The 20,518-nt window shown below is 32.2% G+C and overlaps 1 protein-coding gene across 1 annotated transcript in view; it reads left to right on the top strand.

Moving 5' to 3' along the window:
• Positions 1–20,518, top strand: part of mdy (diacylglycerol O-acyltransferase) — a 101,875-nt gene that overhangs the window by 37,304 nt on the left and 44,053 nt on the right. Inside the window, exon 5 of the mRNA XM_011065035.2 lies at positions 9,111–9,219. Within this exon, the coding sequence (XP_011063337.2) occupies positions 9,111–9,219 (109 nt within the window). The remainder of the gene's footprint in view (positions 1–9,110; positions 9,220–20,518) is intronic.

Genomic DNA, 20,518 nt, shown 5'->3' with positions numbered 1-20,518 from the left:
ACACGTATCTTAAAGAGCATATTTATAAATGATTAAAAAGAAGAAATGATTAATACTAAGAAACAAAATGTATATTTAAGTGAAAATATTATTCATTTTATATTTATTACTATAAATTTGATTATATAATTAAGGAACCTTTTTAAATATTTCCAAAATGTTGATATTTATGCTATTTTTTAAAATATGCTTAAACAAGACTAATTAAATTATATCTTATTTAACATAGACTTATGAAGTCAGAGCGATGACTTGGGTAATAAGCAAGCAATTGCATTCTATTAAATTCGTTCGCGTTCTTCGGAAATGAATGCGTTCAAGTTTTGTTGTATGAAGTCCTAGATAATCAAAAGCGAGAAAGAGAATTCTTGACTCGTAGGGAAGTCATCTCTCGTTCGTGCGCTTTTTCGCTTCTTGTAACACCCGCAGTGAGCATCGAAGAGAACAACCAGAAATAAAGGGAAAGACAAAGTCAAAGAGAAATAAACACGAGAAACTGAGAGATACATTGCACGCTTTTCACCTCTGACTGGTTATTTTTTCTTTTTTTTTTTTGTAGAGGAACGGAGAACTAAATAATATAATGATATGGGGAACTCGCGACAAGTAACTTTCTACAACCAAGGAAAAGTACTGAAACTGGGGAGACATTTATTGCATTTTCCCCTTCCTTGAGCTTTCTTGAGCTTGGTGAACTGTCGATGAACTGTCGAGTCCACCTCTGTGAAATATTCTAAAACATTGCTGTGTGTTCGCGGCAATAAGAAGAGTATATTTTATTTCATAAATTGTTCTAATCTGTCATGATGAAAAATATACTTGTTTGCTATATATATACATTTTATCATAAAATATTTAAATTTACTTTTTTTATTCAGTTTGGGGGTTCTTTTATGAACGTTATCTACTATCTAGTATTATATTTTTATTGATAAATTGTATTGATAAAAATATGATGTACAATTAATGTGTTGTATAGTATAATATAAAATATTGTATCAATTTTTATCATTAAAGATAAATGGAACTTTAAAAAACAATGCTCTTTTATAATAATTATATCATCGCAGATTAGTAATGAGGTTTTTTTACTGTCTCTTTTGACAATCATTATAACGTCCAAGAATACTGCTCAATTGAAGTTTGCGGACAAATCAATTCGATCGATTTGACGATTCCTCGGCTAGCAGATAAACGCGGTGATATTTTTCCCGGTGAAAGTCGACGGTGCCATACATAGTGCTTTATCTACACCGATAATACCGGCAGGGGTTTAACATCGAATCTCTCGCACACTGTTCTCTTATCGCCCTGTCGTAAAGATCGTCACTGTTGAAATGTCCGATTATCGTCGCTGCGTGTAGTTGTCGATTCTAGTCATCACGTAAATTAACAACTATGTAAGGAAATGAATAATGATTGCATGACGGGGAGATTATATGCAATCATTCATTTCCTTACATATTTAGTATAAACGTTTAAACCATAATGTAGATATATTTCTAATTACGTTATACGGCAATTCCGCGATGATCGAATGTGAATCGAAAAGTTGTCCTAGATTAAAGTAATCGCGGATGAAGATATAAATTTTCAATTATTTTGCGTAATGAAACTTCAGTAAAATTGCAATATTAGAAACAGCAATCTATCAAGTTAAGAATAATTAATTTTGGCAAGTACATATCAATTTATATTCATATTAATATTCTCTTGTATATGGGATATAAATGCCAATAACATATAAATGCCTTCGTACATATGCAATTACTTAACGTGATGTATAATCAGCTCGATACAATTCACAATGTCTGTCCAAGCATCGAACTCAATTGCCGATCTCCTTTTCTGAAATGAAATCCATTGATATACAAACGCTATTGCCGATACTCGCCAGCGCACGCAATAATTACTCACTGATTAATCGTCAGCCGCTAATCGACTAATAATTCGGCTAATGACGAACGCATAATTACAACGTTGTATGAATAATTCGGTCAGAGCGAAGTGCGCAGTTCCCCTATGAATAATATATAGCAAATTAATACTCAGAACTATAACATATCGCACGCAGATAACTTATTTCCCGTTTTCGCATGTATTTTCACCATTTATGTGATCGCGCTTATTCGAATGAAATTGTCGGGTTTTATTATGCGACCTGCATGTTCAATTCGTGCCGTTTAATAATTTAAACACGTAGTTATCTGATGGCATGAAAACTTATCGGCCATGTTCGGTTGCAAGTTATATTTTTTAACTGCCGTGTTAACTGTGACAATGATATGCGGCGCGCCAGTATTAAAGATATGATGACTTTCATAATAAATATATGCATTTTCGGGACATAGAGTCCAGGCTTTATTCAGCATTTACGCTTTGTACTTAGCTTTAATAAATAGATAAATAAATATATTTCAAATAATTACGTTAATAAAATAATTCTTATTTATAAATTTAACGAAATGGTGTTTCAACAATAATATTTACATTTTAAAACATTAATATTATTATTGAATTAATAAAATTTTTTTATTTCTTTAAGTACTTATTATACAGTTATATTATATATTTACACAAAAAAATTCTATTGTTAATAATTTTCATTATTAATTAAAAAACTTCATCTATATGATTAAGTTTGTTTTTGCTGATTCTATTGTGTTATTTGTACAGGATCGTAATGGTTTGTATTGTACAAATTTTTAAATATTCAATATGCATCTATCTTCATATCAAATTTATGGTATTCTTTTGTACATCATAATTGGGTCAAGCGCTCAATAAATATTTAACCGGAAAACATGCTTTCTGTTTTCCACGATTTCATTCGGATACTCGATGATCATCACGAGTGGATTTTAATTTTCAATTCATGTGATACCGTTTATCCGTTACATATTTTTTGAGTTTTATTATTTTAGATATGCGTATATTGCACTCTTTGTTTTTTATTGATAAAATTTTTATTAAGTTTTAGGGTTGTCAAGTCACAATTTTAAATAATTGAAAACAATTACGATTTATATAATAGAGTGTGAAGACAATGACTTTAAATCAAAATAAAATAATATACTTCAAATATATACATATATATATATATATATTTCAAATATATAAATATATAAATATATATATGTATATATCAAATGAAAGTCAGTACTGAATGGAAATTGTGTAAAAAAATATATAGTATGTATTGGTAAAAACTAAATATAGACATTTGTTTGTCAGCCTTTTATAAGCTTAAAATAATTGTACACTTTTATTTTGTGCATTTAGTTTAAACTATCATTTTATTACAAATATAAGTTTTTATTGTTTTGTACATTAGACTATGATAATGTAAATAACCATTAAATATATATATATATATATTTTAGTTTTTTTATTATTTGACTCACAATTAAGTATTTTAAATATTAAAGATATTTATTGATAATTTTTAGGACATATTGATATTCTATCAAATATTAAAGACATTCGTTGATAATTTTTAAGACATGATATTCATCAAATTTCACAAATCGATAACACTGAAAAAAATTTTATCAATTTTGGTATCTCTGTTATATCCAATGTAGACGTAATAATTCTTATTATTTTGTTAATTTTATTACTGAAGATGACTTCAACAAAGGATTAAAATATCTATTATATTTAATTTTTATCAATACATTTACATAATTCCATCCAGTGTTGGCTTTCATGGACTTCATTTAAAATTACATTTTATCATGATTATATATTCTATAGACTTGAATATAATATAAATTGTAGGTTTTTAAAAATCATTTCTAACGAAACTTATTAATTAATATAAAATTCGCTAAACAACACGCTTTCGATGGAATTTTTTTAACGGTTCTCTGAGGATCTCCCTTGCATCCTTCACCAACTGAGTTCCGAAGGAACTGTAAAACTGCATTCTTTATGAAATGTACCGTTAGTCTTTAAGGGTAATTACTTCAGATACAAAACTTCGCAAAGTATGAGACTATAAAACAAGAAGTTTTTGCAGCCAGGCCTGCAGTGCGCGACGCGGAAGCGAAATATTTTCCGGGCGAGCGAATGTTTCTCACCGCGAGCGTCAGTGTTTGTTTCCGCGCCATAATAACTTGCCGGTGATAAATCACGCTCATGCGATACTTTGTCAAACGGGTCCGACAGCGCGTTTAAATAATTAACCTTTTGTCCCGGACGGGTGTGTAATTTTTTATTGAATCCTATAACAGCAGCCAACTGCGCTATTGCACGGATGAAATACCGTGATTCAATATTGTGAGCGTTGTGACGACGACTGTGATTTATGTCCTCCTTTGTAACACATTTTGTTCTGATAATTAATCTCGTAGTAATCTCACGTAGTAATCTTTTGCATATTCGCGATAATTTCATTCATGTTATTGCTCTTTATAATTCTACTCTTTGCTATATAAAAATGTCGCCCTTTTAGACGCTGTGCACGTTTTTATATATTGTATGTATAACTTGTGTATTGGATTCAAAAGTAATTTTAAACGAAAATTAAGCTCTACATATTAACGATATTTTTATGGAAATTCAATTTCTACAAAGAATCAAGCATTTGTACTTTTTCATTTTGAATATAAGATTATAAAAATGTATTATTAATAACTTAGTTGAATTTCATCAATCCATCATCTCCATCGTAATAAGAGAGATACACAAATTTAAATAAATCATTGCGGAATTAATTTAAGTTTTTGTTTATTTCACCATAAAGGCAAATTACATTTTGCTGCCAATATATTATGTACACCAACGTGTCAATGATTTACGCCCATCAGAATCCCGTGCATTTGCAACCGAGCACGTTGAAAGCCCAAACAGAGAAACAGGGTTGTTTACTTAATGAAATACAAAATTATAAATATATCAGTGCAGAGTTTATATAACCGTAATAATTTTCCGCTATCTTTGCACGTTTCATAATATTTGCAATGTTTCGTAGTATTAAATTGTTTACACGGATATTTACTAAATGAATAATCTTTCGCAGTTATACGATATATAATCATAAAATAATTTAATAGCTTGTTCTAAGAATTGTCACAAAAATTCTTTTTTAAAAATTCTCTTTTTTAAAATACTCAGATTGCAATTTATTTTTATAAAACTTTACACGATGCTACGAATGCGCCGAAACTAATAATGTTTATATAAAAGAATTTTTTACTGAAAGCATTGTATTGAAACCTATCTAAATACATACAATTTTACATGGAGTAAGAAAATTGTACATGTTTGGATAGGTATCGCTGTCTTCGTGACCATCTAGATATGGGAATCATATTTCTCGACAATTGATATCAAAATTAAGTAGTAGACAGAAATTCAATCTTGTCGTAATCGATATATATTTTTTTTAAATTTACCTTTGACTCAGTATGGCGATCTTTTACACCTTTCTGAAAGGTATGAGAGTCCGCCTGTCTTAGGAATAAAGATATTAACTATCGATTGCAACAACATTCAGTACAACGCTTTCAGTAAAAAAATCAAAATCTGCAATATTTTGAAAAGCCCTCCCTTTCAAGCGACAGCGACCGGGCTTAAATATATATATATGTATTGTTTTTACATTTTACATGAAATAAAAGGTTACTCACTTCCGCTATGAGTAACAAAATACTGTTATGGGTAACAAAATCACTACAGTGACCTCTTGGTCTAATATAAAATTCCGTGAAATATAAATTGGATTTCATGTCATTTAACATAAATTACTTTAATTGACATAAATTTAATTATTAATTGAGACAAAAGATGACAAAATATAAGAACAAAATTGACACGTTACAAGACAGACTGTCACGAACACATACAATTATTATTTGTGAATTTTTTAATTTAATGAAATTTATTATATAACTAAAATTAGCTATTAAAAAACGTTCCATGATGGATCGAATTTTTTTATTAATATATTATATTCTCATAATGTTCTTAATTGATACGCTTAATGCAATATAAACTATAGCAATATAATGATTTCTAATTTTTTCTTTACGAGTTTTGTCTTCGCATAAATATATTCCTTTATGAAAGGATGTACTCGCACAAATGATAAATGATAATACATTCAAGATTAAATGATCTGAATTTAATAATCTAATTTGTCTTAGAGTTTCTCTATTTTAAGATAACGGATCGATACGATGTCATATATATATTTATATATATATATATATATCTATAATATTATATTGGCATTAATTAAATATATAAATTCATCTAAATATCATAACTAGTACAATTTTTTTCATAAATCCGTTATATCAATAAAAGAAAATTATTTTATTATATATACACTCATCGATCGATGCGCAGCGACGGAATTATCAGCTACATTGACTACAATTCCATAACATACGAATATAATATTCAAATTAAACCAAAATTCAAAAGATAATTAATATTTTTAAAAATAATTATTATACGTGTCGAATTTTATATTTATTTTTAAATAGATATAATGTTTAGTATAATATGTAATTTAATAAAAAGCTTTTCTTAAATACAAGTTTTTAAGAATTTATGTATCAAATTCTTTTTTTCTGATCTTTCTTAAATCAAATAAACAAATAAATGCTTAATATTATTAATAATTAATTTATATAAACGATAAATTACTTACCCCAAGGTTGCTCCGTCGGCACCTGATGCCTCTCCTAGGCCTCCTCTTCCTCTGAGGATATTTAAGTTGTAGTCTTTTCTTCACATGGCACTCACTGACGAAAAACACTCGTGAATAATTACGATTAGGCATATAAATAATTACGGATTAATTATAAGTAAAAGTTTTTCATGCGACACTGTACGCGGTATTTCTGTTTATAAAGTCCGTGATAAAATATCTACACAGCTCGTTGGGAGCCTGCACTTTAAATCGACAAATAAGTTGGAAATCAAATGGGTCTTAGAAAAAGTCTTTTAATCTGATTACTTGCACGCCATTTCCGAACGCGACGCGTCACGACAAACTGACTGCAGTTCGTTTATTCAGTTAAATCGGCAGCGTTAGCTTCGTTGGGCTTTTAGATATTGAGCTTTTCCGTCGCGTTAAAATGTATCTGTGGAAGGATATGAATTAACAAATAAAAATACTCGCAAAAAGAAATATCGAGCACACGTAAATACTACATGAAACATTTAATGCATAATTGCTAACTATTTATAGAAATCGAGGAATGATAGATAACGCTATATAGATCTATCTATTCGAGTATTGTTATGTGAAGGTAATCTTCTGTACACAGTGACGCGATACATCACACAAAAACAAATATCGTGGTCGTATGTCAACTGATTTATTACCGCACGAATATTTGATATTTTATAAATTTATTCTGTTTCTTGTATTTAAAATTAATTTTGATAAATGTTTGTCGGAAAATGTCTTTTAATACAATATCTTGTAAAAATTATTTCAATTGATGTGTGTCGGAGATAAATACACAGAGAGAAAGATTTATTTGGATGCAACACATTCCTATTTATGTTTATTTCATTGAAACAATTTAATTTTGAACGAAAACTATATTGTTTAATCCTAAAAATTTAACTTGAATGCAATCAATTGCATTTCTTAAATTAAAGAATCGATTTTGTTGGACTATTCCAATGATTACATTTATTAAATTTAAAGAAATTTTCTCTATGTGTTTTTTCATCATAAATACTATTGAATTACCAATGCTTTCTATTATGCTTTCCTTTAACTGACTTATTTTAGCCAACGTTTCATTCTTTCGTCAATCCGAAAATTATATAATCAACGAAAAATACAAGACATATGTATTTGAATGAACAATTATTATGTTAAAGAACTAACTACTGATATCACGGTGCATAAATTAAACAAAATGTGAGTAAAAAAGCATAAATTAAAGTTCCTATTCTTTATCATTTTGATTCTGCTGCGAAACGATAAAATGCACGATATACGTATACATATTTTTTCGAACAGTCGTATCTCGACATGCTTATACTCACAATTAATAATGACAAGTTAATAATGACAATTAAATGATCGCGATATGTTTATAGAAATAATCGGATTTTCTCGTGTCTCGAAAATTGTCGTGTTTCGAAAGATAACGGCGACACACGGAGCAGTTCACGGCACTACTTACTCGTACGAGTCTCGCGCCATGAATGACAATAGAGATGCCCTTGGCTACGCAGCGACGCGGTGACGCGGTATAACAGACGTTGAGTCGAGCAGTTCTACGAAAAGTTTAATACGTCAAGCCGAATTTAAACAAGCTGAATTTAACAAAGCCGTTATGTATCATTCGTTTGCTACGTAGTCTTTCGGAACGGTTGGCGCGTAACCTTCACCTTGTAGTTCCGAAAAATCGTTGTATTCTATTGTCATTCGCTCAGTAATTGTCGAACAGTTAGATGCGACTGCTCTCTGTTTCGTATTATTATATTTCTCGAATTGTGATCGCGGCAAGTACGGAAAAATGTTTAGTGCGGTCGTTCCGTGTGAATATTTGACGATTCTTTACTTGTGCGATTAACTTCTATAGTTATCTATAATTATTATATACGAGCTATTTATTGAAATATGTGCATGTTTTGTGCATTTACGCAATTTAAAGTATATTTAAGTATATTTAAAGTATATTTAAAGATATAATTTAAAAAAAATAAAGAATGTATTGTTAACTTATTAGAAGTGTAGTATTTCAGTATTTATGAGATAGCTGATATTATATTTTAACGATGCTTTATAATTCAAATCTCTTACATAAAATGCAAACGACAAAAATGTATTCATAAATTTTAGATGTAATTTAAGTATCAAGACATTTTATCAAGGTATATATTTTTCTCAAATTTTTTCATTTCCCAGCCAATTCACCGTGAAATACTTTAATATTTTCTAATATAAATTGTAAATTCTTCTTTGCATTAAGTAACTTGTACAAGAAAATGCTTATTATATAGAATTTGCTTGTAAAACACTACGTCCATCAGTTTAGCTCCTCCGCCGTCATTTTACGTCGACGATGTTGTGTGCCATACGCATTGTATGCAAGCCACTTCCTGTTGTAACTCTTTATGTTCTGTCGCAGGATATCATAGCTCATGGCACGGGAATGGTGTTCCATGTCATAAACCTCGTTGTGATGGTACTGATGCCGATGGTGGTCATTCACGTGAAGGATTCCGGATTCAGCTTGGGTAAGTGCCATTTTACGTATCGTTTCACTTGCGAATTTCGTGCACTCGCATCCACGATACTACTTACTTGATTATTTATGTGTAGCGATCGGGATTTGATTAAAATAATTTACATAAATAATATTTTCGTATTATTTATGTCGTGATTGGAACAATCATCGTTGTGCACATAAAGAACTGTAATTTTACGCAGTCACCGTGATTTTCGAAATCATTTACGTATTCCCGAGCGCTTTTTATATAAATTCGTTTCTTTTTATGGTGATATACAATTAATCCGTTCGCATACATCACATTTCTTTATTGTATGTACGGTGTGTATACAATATTTATGAGTTTACGAATATATCATTCATCTACGAATAATTTTGTTAAAGCATCTAAAAAATTAAGTATAGATATAGAAAATAACTTTATTGGATTATCAAAACAATTGCAAAAGTTTTAACATTCTAGACTTTTCTGTTAGCTGTCACAGCTATTTTACAGCTGCCTGCGCAGCCAAAATAGCTGGCTGCGATTTGGCTTTTCTGTTAGTTGTTATAATAGTTATTAGCAGTTATTAATACAACTAAAATAGTTTTGGCTGCAATTAAGGCTGGCAGGGCGTTATAATACTAGCTATATTTTTGCTATCGCAATCAGCTAAATAGTCAGATCGTGTTACTTAGGCAGAGTGTTTTTGACGTATCACCTATTAATGACAGATCCCTAAAGTCTTTTTAAGATAAACATTTTAATGTCCAGGCTAAATATTTTCTTAAGCATAGTAATAAATATCAATAGTTAGAAATATCAGTAATTTTATCTTTACTTGCGTAATGTTTATATTAATATTAACAATTATAAGTTTGACATTTTGGAATTAGATTTTTTTTTATTTCAAAATGACTTCAAAAATCTGTCGTCAGTAAGTGCGGCGAGTCTAAAACTGTATATTGAACTATAGTATAATTTAATTTTAATTTTTTTTATCTATCATTTCTGTATATATTATAGCATGCCATATTTATTCTCGAAGGAGAGATCAAAAATTCTATTTAAATGCAATATGTATGGTCATCCACGCATCAGATCGATGCGTCCGGTAGCGCCGCGGAGGGTTGCAAAGTTCATATGCAAATGCAATTACCTCGTGTTCTCTTTTATCTACAACTTCACGAGTTTTCGAACCATTCGTTTCGCGTTAGTCCATTAAGACAAACGGTTGTATTAGACATTTTAATTCACTTCTAATTTTTAAACTGAAAGCGTGAAATTGTGTATAATCTCATTACAGCGCTCATCAATTAAATCACAGATCTAATCGCAATCTTATTCTTTTTCCTTGGATTACGTGTCATAGTCTCTTTTTGTTCGAAGAAAAGTAATTAAAACGTAACTACGTTTGCGAGCGCTGAAGCAGCACTTTTGTCTAATTAAAGGAATTTAAATTAATTCTTTTGGTACAGACGCACTCTGTAAGCGATCGATTCGATAGGTGTATTGTCGCGCGCGGCGATCTAATTTAGTTTTTCATTCTGAATGACGAATAATCGCAAGGAAAACGTCGGAACTTTATGGAAAATCGTCTGGACTTTAATTAAAAGATCTTTAATCGCAGTCGACGGGAGGTACCGAGCGTAATAAGCCAGTGTTCTCCCGGTAATTCTGCTTGGCATTGTAGTTTTTAATATTCTCTGTCATTTGACATAAAGATACAGATAAATTTACGTAAATGCCAATTTCTTGAATCAAATCAACGCCTTTTTAAAAATATTCGTTAGAATCCTCGAAGAAGAAATCTTATATTGTCAACTCTGTATTATTATCGAGGAGTATCTCAATCATTCTTTTACGATGCTTTAAAGTTGAAGAAGCTTTTGATTCTGTCGTGATATTCGACTATCAGTAGTTTCTGATATGGTCGATGGCAGAAAGAGAGAAAAGATTTGCCGATTGATCGCAGTTTGAATAAAACGACAAAACGCAAGCTTGCGGAGAATAGAGTTGTCAGACTTCGAAGCACTGACAAAGAAAGATCTTTTAGCTTTACGGAAAATATATTCATGTTGTAGTAAAGTTAATTATATATGTGTAGCCTCATTAGGTGCCTTGCTTCAGCTTTTAATAGATTATCTTTAGTCAGTTTTTTAAGACGTACAAAAAGGAAATGAACGGAAATGAAAAACAGTTTCTTTTCTTTTAAGATCGAGAAAGTAATATCATTTCTTTTATTTCCTTATTACTAATCTTGGTATCAAAATTCTTGATAAAGTGGCAAAATGGACAAATTTCAGTTTTAATCGTTATTATAAATGAATATTCGCGAGAACATTAAGACATTAAATTGTGAATAATTTGAAGTTCGATCGCAGAAAGTTTCTTTTAGTCATTCTTCGCAGTCGCGATTTCACACCAGAGAACTCTCAGATTGAACGGTAATGGATGACAATGAAACTTCAAAGTTGGATCGAAGCTTTTGAACTTTGACAGGAGAACATATGACCTTCTATCATCGGGGATGCAGTGTAGTCGAAGGTGAAGGATCGTCATGCTTCAAACTCCGCGAGATTTACTTTGCTACTACGAAACTGGAAGTGTTACTGTTCTTGCGGATATTAGATCATTTGAAAACTCCTTATCCTAATAACTGTGATAGTTATAAATTAGGTTGCATAAACTTATTACGGAGTAGCAACTATACTATAATATTCTTTATTAAGAGTTAATAGTGTAATATAAAAAGGTTAATAAAAATATTTTTTAATTATATTAATAAGATACAGAAGAAAAGTTATTATTATTATTATATTTATATAACCAGATAAAAAAGCACTAGGAAAGATACACAAGCGCACAAAATAATTATATAAGACAATTTATAAATAATTTTATGTTAATGACAATGCTGCAAAAAGATTTAACATTCTAATAATCGATTTGAACACCATATAACGTAATAGGTTTGTTTGCGTTGATTGCACTTTTTGCACTCAGTATCTTTGCTTTCTGTCTTTCTTTCTCTCTTCAACATCCGAATATATTTATCTCTTTTATGTGAAAAAATTTTTGAAGACTTTAAACAACGCGAACAAATCTAATTATTTTGATAATTCAAACAAAATTATTTTTTATTTGTATCTAGTTAAATTTTTAAATACTTTAACGTTCTTTCTGTGCGTATCTTAATTAAAACTGCCATTTTATTTAAAATGAACTTCTATACATGTTTGCATACAAGCAGGATAAAATGTATGAAAGCACTTAAAGAAACAGCAACAGAAAGATAGGGAAGAAAGGGACGTTTTGTCAGTCACATGTAGGTAATACTTAAAAAGGAAGTAGTTCTCGGTGAAAATCTAGAAATCTTTGACGAACGTCCAAGAAATCCTTGGAGCCTTATTTTCCTTTTTTAGTTTCGTCCGTAAATCGTCGGGGACGGGTATCTCGGGGGAATCCTTGTTGGCGTGAATGCATCTTTACATCTCGGCTCGCGTAAAGACATCAAGATCCCGGTGTCTACGAGTGAATACACTTTTGAGTATATGTTCTCGTATACATCGTCTTGCCCAAGATGCCCTCGTTGAAGGGCATCTTGGGCAAAAGAGCGACAGAGGAGTACTTCCGGCGGCGCAAAAAAAGAAGAGAGAGAGAGAGAGAGAGAGAGAGAGAAAGAGAGAGAGAGACTGTGAAAGAGTCCAGGTTGTCCAGACGCTTGAACCAAAGCCACTGCACTTCCGCTCGTAAAGCGCATTCGGCTACGACTACGGAAAGTTTTAAGAAGCGCTTAGAGAGTCTAAACTCATGTGAATCCTTGCCTTTCGTGCCGCTGCGGTTTCCAGCTTCCTCCTCACGTCGCTTATATAAAAGGATCTGTTGTGGTGAATTCTTCTTAAGTGCTGACATATACATTGTTCTCTTTATATAGAAGAATCTTTTTGAATTTATTGTATATTGTATATTGTTTTTATATTTATTAATTACTATCGTTGTAGTCATCTTCGATTCCCTGTATAATGATATATAATCGATCTGCAGTCATTACTATTAGAATTTCATTTTAGTAAAAAATTAATCTTTTTGTATTTAGCTAGTTATTTATAATTAAGTTATTAAGGGAATTATTTAATTTTCTTGTGTGTGTGTGTGTGATTCTGCCTGCCTGTCCTATCGAAATTGTATCGTTTCACGTATGCTTCGACAATCATTGTTGTCATGTCCACACGGTGATTGTTTTTTTTTTTTTCAAATGCGAACGTCGAACGATTTAATTCTCCTGATCGGGTTCCTCGTTTGGTTGGAACTACTGGGTTGAAACACACAAAAAACTGCAGTGAGAGAACTGAGGGGTGCGACGCGACACGTAGCACATTGCCGTCGACCGCCGTAATCACGATGGTCGATGCGAAAGCATCGTCAACTATCGGACGTCGAATTTCGCTCATTCGGAAGTGCTTCTACAACGACAGACGAGCGTGCTGTGTTTTTTTTTCTGTTGATACTGCGAAACGTGACACCCGATAGAAATGCGACATGGACATCCTATGACCTTTCAACTAACGCTCTTTCTCGTTTCTACGACCTCCCTGTCTGCGCCTCGTTGTCGCTCTTGCAACCGCACTCGTCCATCCGCACTTTCCCATGCAGCAGATACCCGTAAATGCAGTAAAAGGCGTCGAGTGTTTGCCGCACAGTTAAGTGGTACCATATTGTCGTATAGAGAGGGTTCTCGTCTTTAGTTTGATGATTGGGCAATGGGAGTACGTGTCGATGTAAATACAATTGTGTACTGAAAACCTCGTTCATTGAAAATAGATCATATAACAGCACTCGTGAATAGTAATTATTGAATTGACTAAAAATATTTTTCATGGATAATGTAGATATATTTTACGGATATTATATATTTGCGACGAATACTTCTATTTAGAACACTAAATATGCAGAATTTTTGCTGGTGGAGATTGATTCAGTAGAAAAGTCGACCATTGGTCAGACATGAAAGAAAACTTTGCGATTTTGACTTCTAATTAGCTTCTCACCCTCTTTTAACTTACAAAATAATCAGTTATGCTTTACTTTATACATTTTTTGATCGGAGAGAAATGTTCAATAAAATTATTATTAAATTAACTTACAATTAGATGTGTTTATAGACAAAACGTTTTATTTTATTTTAATGCTTTTTAAATTTGATTTTATGAAAACGAGACATTCACGCTTGTATGCTGCAATTTATCTCATACTCCATCATCTAAATATAATGTATAATATTTTAATTAAATTTTGAATATATTCCAATTAAGAATTTTCTTCTATTTGGTATTCTTCTTTGCTCTCTGACGTTAATTTACGCTACTTTATTCAAATTTCTAGCCAAATTATAAATGACATAATTATACGGCAACATTTAATATCTAAATTTTCTATTTTATGTTGAATTTGTGATATCTATTATGCGTCCTTAATTTTCGTTATAATTTTAAGTGCGATTTTCTCAAGTTTAGAATATTTGCTTTTCCTGGATTTTGACCGCTGACGACTATCTGGTTCAGCGCAGTAATCTCTGCACACCCGACACGAGCGCGAATCTAGTCACTCGAAATTACCGGTCCACCCTCACGGTATTTGCAAATTCTTGCTGCACACTCTTCGCGGCGAGCTGTCACGAGCAAGCGGACATACTTGAGCGCACATATAATGTCCGGGCGTTCTAATAATTCTCCACCTCCGCGCTTTCAATTTCGCAGTTAACTCATAAATTCGTTCCCGAAGTGTGTACTTTGCACACGCACTTCGCAATTATTATAAAATTGACTCACAAAACGTAAGTCGACGCTATTATTAATACAAATTACCGAGATGCGAGAGGATTAATATTTATTTTATCAAGGGAAAAGCAACAGCAGATATTTATAGTCAATTCTTATATAATATTTAAGACCATTTTAAATACAATTTTAAGACGTTTATAAACCAACAACAAAGTCCTATTAATATTATGACATTACTTAAAATAGTCTGGAAATAAAAATGGATTATGAATATCGGTCACAAACGTTATTCGATGTCAACTTGGCTGATGATGGCTAGTGTATATTTGCATAAAAAAAGAACGATTTTGCTGAAATATCTAGAAATGTAGTTAAATAGAATCTGAAAATTAATTTTGTTGAGAATTTTTTTCATTAAAATAATTATATAGAACGTTTAAATTATTCATTGCTAAAATATCAAAATTTTTTACAGCATTGCTCATTACTTTTCTACACAAATATTTCGAAAGTTCAATAAAATTACTTTTAAATCTGTATTTAGCTGAACTAACTTTTCGCAAACTAATATTTCAGCAAAATCGTTTTTCCGTGTACTATTTCTTAAGAGTTTGTCGAGGAGAGCTATCCTTAAGATATATGTCGTTAACGTGAGACTGTAACGAGCTCATGACAAGTCCGTAAAATCTCAGCATGGTGGCAGCCACCAGATGGAAATGCAATATCACATCCCGTGAAACAAAGGCTGCGGTTGAAACTCTTTCACGAATTAAGGCAGGCGGGCGTGTATTCTCCGCGCTTCTTGTTTACGCGGACGCGATGTTCGCGTTAACGTCCGCGAACGGAAATGTCTTCACCGTATATTATTACGGTCTCGTGACGCAAATGCCGCGGTATTCCCCGCGCGTTTCCCACCGTCGCCGCGGCATCCGTGCCAGCGTTAATCTTAACATGAATAAGTAATTAGGCGAAGAGAGGATTCTGCTGCAAAATAAGAATAGAGATTATTCCTAGGTACTAAAAATAAAATCTTGACATTTCATTTAAGCTTTATGATTTCTAGACGATTATATTTTTACGTATGTTAGAAATACTGCCATTTAAAAAGGGTAAATTTAATGTAGACAGCGTGAAATAGAAATGAACGCTTTGCGTTTCTCACACAAAATGAATAAAGTATTACGGCTCTTATTTTTTTCTGCATGAACAATGTAGTGTACGACACTTTCATTTTTTAGCTTATTAAATTTACACTATGAGCTTCTTCTGTAATAAATTGTAACACATTTTTACAAGAGTCATCTTATGTGCATGCGCAGTTCATTTCAAAGGAAAGAGGGTGTCAGATGAAGTTTGTCGCGTTTTCCTGACAAGCATGACGAAGGGTACACGAAGGTAAAGCTTTACGTGAAACGGAAATTACGTTCGAACGTAGCCGGAAGCGCGAGCAGGCGGACGCCTTTCCGCGAATTTTGAATAACAAATCTGGGTCCGCCACCTAATTCGACGAGACCCCCTCCGTTTTCTCCGTCCGGCTCCCCAGAGAGGACGGGTCGCGCGGAATAACTACTTCGTTATTATGCTTTAATCTACCAGCGTCTACTTCAGTAAATGAGAACTTCCACCGGTGAATAACGCGAGAAGTCTGAGATTAATTTTTGTTATATATGCAGTAAATATTTTACACTTCTCGCCATTTTTTTTTTAAAGAGAATATGGTTTTGGTGATAATTAATAATTATTTTTAAATTTCTGAGTCAACATTGGAAGCGTTTAGAAGTATTTTTTACTCGCGATTTTGGGAAAAGTGAATTCACAGTCTCTTCCATCAATAACTCTTCCCGATTCCATCGTCGACTTGCTCTTTCTTACCACATCACCCACGAGCGCTTCGTAGATTCCGGAGCTCTTTGGAATTACAAATTATGCAGCGGCAGTTCTTCGGCGAGCCAGTTCTCCTCCGATGAGTTCCACCGGAATTACAAATTGCACGTCCAGACACTCGGCTGTGTGTACAGAAGGGTCGCGCGGAGGCGCTGAAGGATACTGTTGGTTTAGGCAGGGACGAATGGGGTAGGTTGGGACAAAGGAACGCCAGAGTGAATCAAATTCGGGTTTCTCCCAAGTCTCCGTCGTACGATCGACGTGGGAAACTCGACGTGGAAGATTGCTCATTAGAATATTTGTACATCTACGGAAGTTGCGAGGGGTTGGTACGTAAATACTATTGAGGTAGCGAAGAAGGGTTGATTTTTCGAAAACAACACGCGACGAAAACGGACGTTAACGAAACTCCACGGTTGACGAACGATGTTTCCTTTGTTTCCAGCAAATTTTCATAGAGGTTGCTCCACGACTTAAGATCGTCGTCTGCGATAATCAACGTGATGTTGAAGAGGCCGCAAATATCAGGACACTACCGTTGTGGGAAAGGAAAGAGAGAGAATAACGCTGTGTAGATAAATAATGTAGATCCTTGTCTCCAAGAGCACTTTGAGAAGTGCTTTTCCAACCCATAGTAGTTACAATGATGACAGAATCGCTGAAATCAGCTATACTTCAAATAACTTCTCGAATTGCTTACGTTTGTTTCATGAGTAATAGAATGACTCTTTGAAACTTAGTATTTTTGCTTGTAGACAAGCAGTTAATTAAACAATTACAGAAAGTAGATTTTATTAATATAATTAATTTAGTATAATAATCATCTTATAGTTTATATTCAATTGTATAGATATTTGTATTCAAACACTGAATTGCTGTTAAAAATATTAATTGTAATCACTGGCGGATCTGCGGAGGAAACCATGGGTCATAAATATCATAAATATCTTTAATCTTTTGAGGACAGGGATTTTTCCTTTAAAATTGACCTTTTTTTCTACAGAAAATCCATCTATATATTGAATGTACACCTTGCGTAGAGTCGTCAAATTTGTGAGTGGCCAGAATACTGGCCAGTTCTGTCCAGAAGGGAAAGTCCAAAAGAAAAAATTTTTGTAAATCGCGATAGAACCGTTTTTAGGTATTTTAAGGGTTCCGTATCTCAAAAAGAAAAGCGGAATCTTTATAAGATCACTCACATGTTCGTCCATTCGTCCGTCTGTTCGTCTGTTCGTCGGTTTGTCACAACCATTTTTCTCTGAAACCGTTTGATGTAGAAACTTGAAATTTGGTAATGAATCATATTGACTCACATATTTCTCAAAAATATACAGAATAATAGAAATTTTAGGGGCGACAAATTATGGTATCCAAAAAAATTTTTTTTAATTTCTGCCTCATGTGGCATATAGTTTGAAAGGGCTAATTGTAAGGAGCTCGAAAATATATTTTTTAAATTTTTTGTGTAAGATATCCCCAGAGATATTGCCGGAAATATATTTGTAAATAATAGTAAACAATAAATTTGTAAATGAGAGATAAAATAAATTTTTATACTTGATCAGTATATTGGCCAATCCTCAAAAGATTAATATTTTTGAAATAATCATAATTTTGATATTCCAAAAACTTTTTAATTTAAAAACTTTTATATATAAAAAACATAGATTTTATTATATTATTCTTTTTTTGTGTTAACTGGTAATATAATTTTAGACATATTTTAAAATTATGTTAACACGTTTTATGAATTATATATTTAAATAATTCTCTTTTAATGTAATAATAATTAAATATTCCATCTTTTCATATTTAACCTTAAAAAAAATTTGGCTTATGATGAGCCAATGATTTCCTTCTCAATAAATTTCTGAATCCGCCAATGATTATAAATTGATATAATTTTTCAAGCAATTTTTTGTAAAATTTTTAGCTGATGCTGTACTGACTTTTGAGAAAAAATTAAGTACAGTACAAGCGATAAATTTTAAATGAATTATAACTTTATATATATATATATATATACATACATATATTAGGTGTTGGAATTAATTCGTAGCGTTTTACAAGTGATGGGAAGTACTTTCATTAATGTATTTTTTAATGCTCATGTGAAATAAATAACATTCTTTCATTAAAAACGCTACGAATTAATTCCAACACCTAATATATATATATATATATATATATATATATATAAAGAACACTTTTGAATGATTTTGATCACTCGAATTACAGAGTCTTTCTTTTATTTAGATAGACTTCTCTTAGCTATTGATGACTGAAATCAATAGTTGCATTAAAAGGTCAAAAAAGCCGAACTTTTTTAATTTTTGACCTTACTCGAAAATTATCGAAGATATAACAGTTACATGAATGTGAAAGCAAAAGGGATAAGGAGGAAGATGACATAAAAAGCAACAAACGAGGCTGCATTAATTCAAGCCTCTTTCTATTTTATCACGTAGTCGTTGGCTTCAAAGGAACATGAATTCATCCGTTACGTTATTAATTTATTCGAACACCACTGTTAAACTCGAGAAGCTCGTCCTAACTTCTAGAGCGATCAGATATATCGTCGAAATTATAATATTTGGACAAAGAATGAAAAATCCGCATCTCAGATATTGATCCGGGTATACCGAATAGTGGAATCGTCTTTGACAAGAAAATAAAAAAAAGAGTTCATATACACGTATATACATAACGTACATATATACAGATAAATGGGAGAAGAAAAAAGCGGCGAACGAGGGTGCAGGAATTCATCCCGTCTCTCGCGGCGGAGCCCGTTAACAGAGATGCGCAGCCAATTTCGTGGACTTCAAACGAGCAGCAGGCTTGACGTAGCGTGAAATGTCGCTGGGTGGTGTGAAGAAGATGTCTACGCACACGTGTCATACGCACACAACATCTATCATAAGTCAAAGTAATGATTTCCATCTAATTTATGAGAAGAAGTCTAACTGAAATTCTATTATATATATATATTTGCCATTATTCTTTAATTTTAATTGTTAATGAAAGTTGGAGAATGATTTTGCTTCCGCAGTTGATATTTAAGCCTGATTTTATACCTGTAGACAATTTAAATTAAATAATATAATTTATTATACAATAATATATAAATTAAAAATTTTTTTATGTCTCATGGTAGACAAAGGAATTGAACGATCTTTTCAAGTGTTTAAGCTTTACTTCGAACGAAGTGTAAAAATTACATTGAATATATAGAATGTAATGTACTTATTCTATCGTGGGATAATCCGACTAAAATTAGGCTACGAAATTGGTTCTCGCACGGATAATGCGAACGGAGAGAACAGCATGCTTGTGCACGTTACAACGGGGACTTCGATGTCGTGGGGAATTCTGCGGAAATGAACGAGTCGCTGGTGGATTTCGTGGGTTCGAGTTTGCCAAGGGGAACCCGCTTTTGCGACGCAATGTCGCGGAGAGGCACGTCGAAATTCCAGTACACGTAGCCCGCGATAATCCTAGAATATTAATACCGACATCTACGGTATTGCGTACTTTCGAATTATGTTGTTTGAGATATCACATCAATACCTTAGATCAGAGATAGTGAATTTTAATTCGTGGATTTTTTTCTTCGGGACGTATGTTAAAACATCGACGGAACTCAATATTCTTAGGTC

This window comes from Acromyrmex echinatior, chromosome 5, assembly GCF_024713525.1.
Source record: "Acromyrmex echinatior isolate Ae372 chromosome 5, ASM2471352v2, whole genome shotgun sequence".
Classification (NCBI taxonomy): Eukaryota; Metazoa; Arthropoda; class Insecta; order Hymenoptera; family Formicidae; genus Acromyrmex; species Acromyrmex echinatior.
Note: the sequence above shows the minus strand (reverse complement) of the source record. Positions and strands in the feature narration are given on the sequence as shown.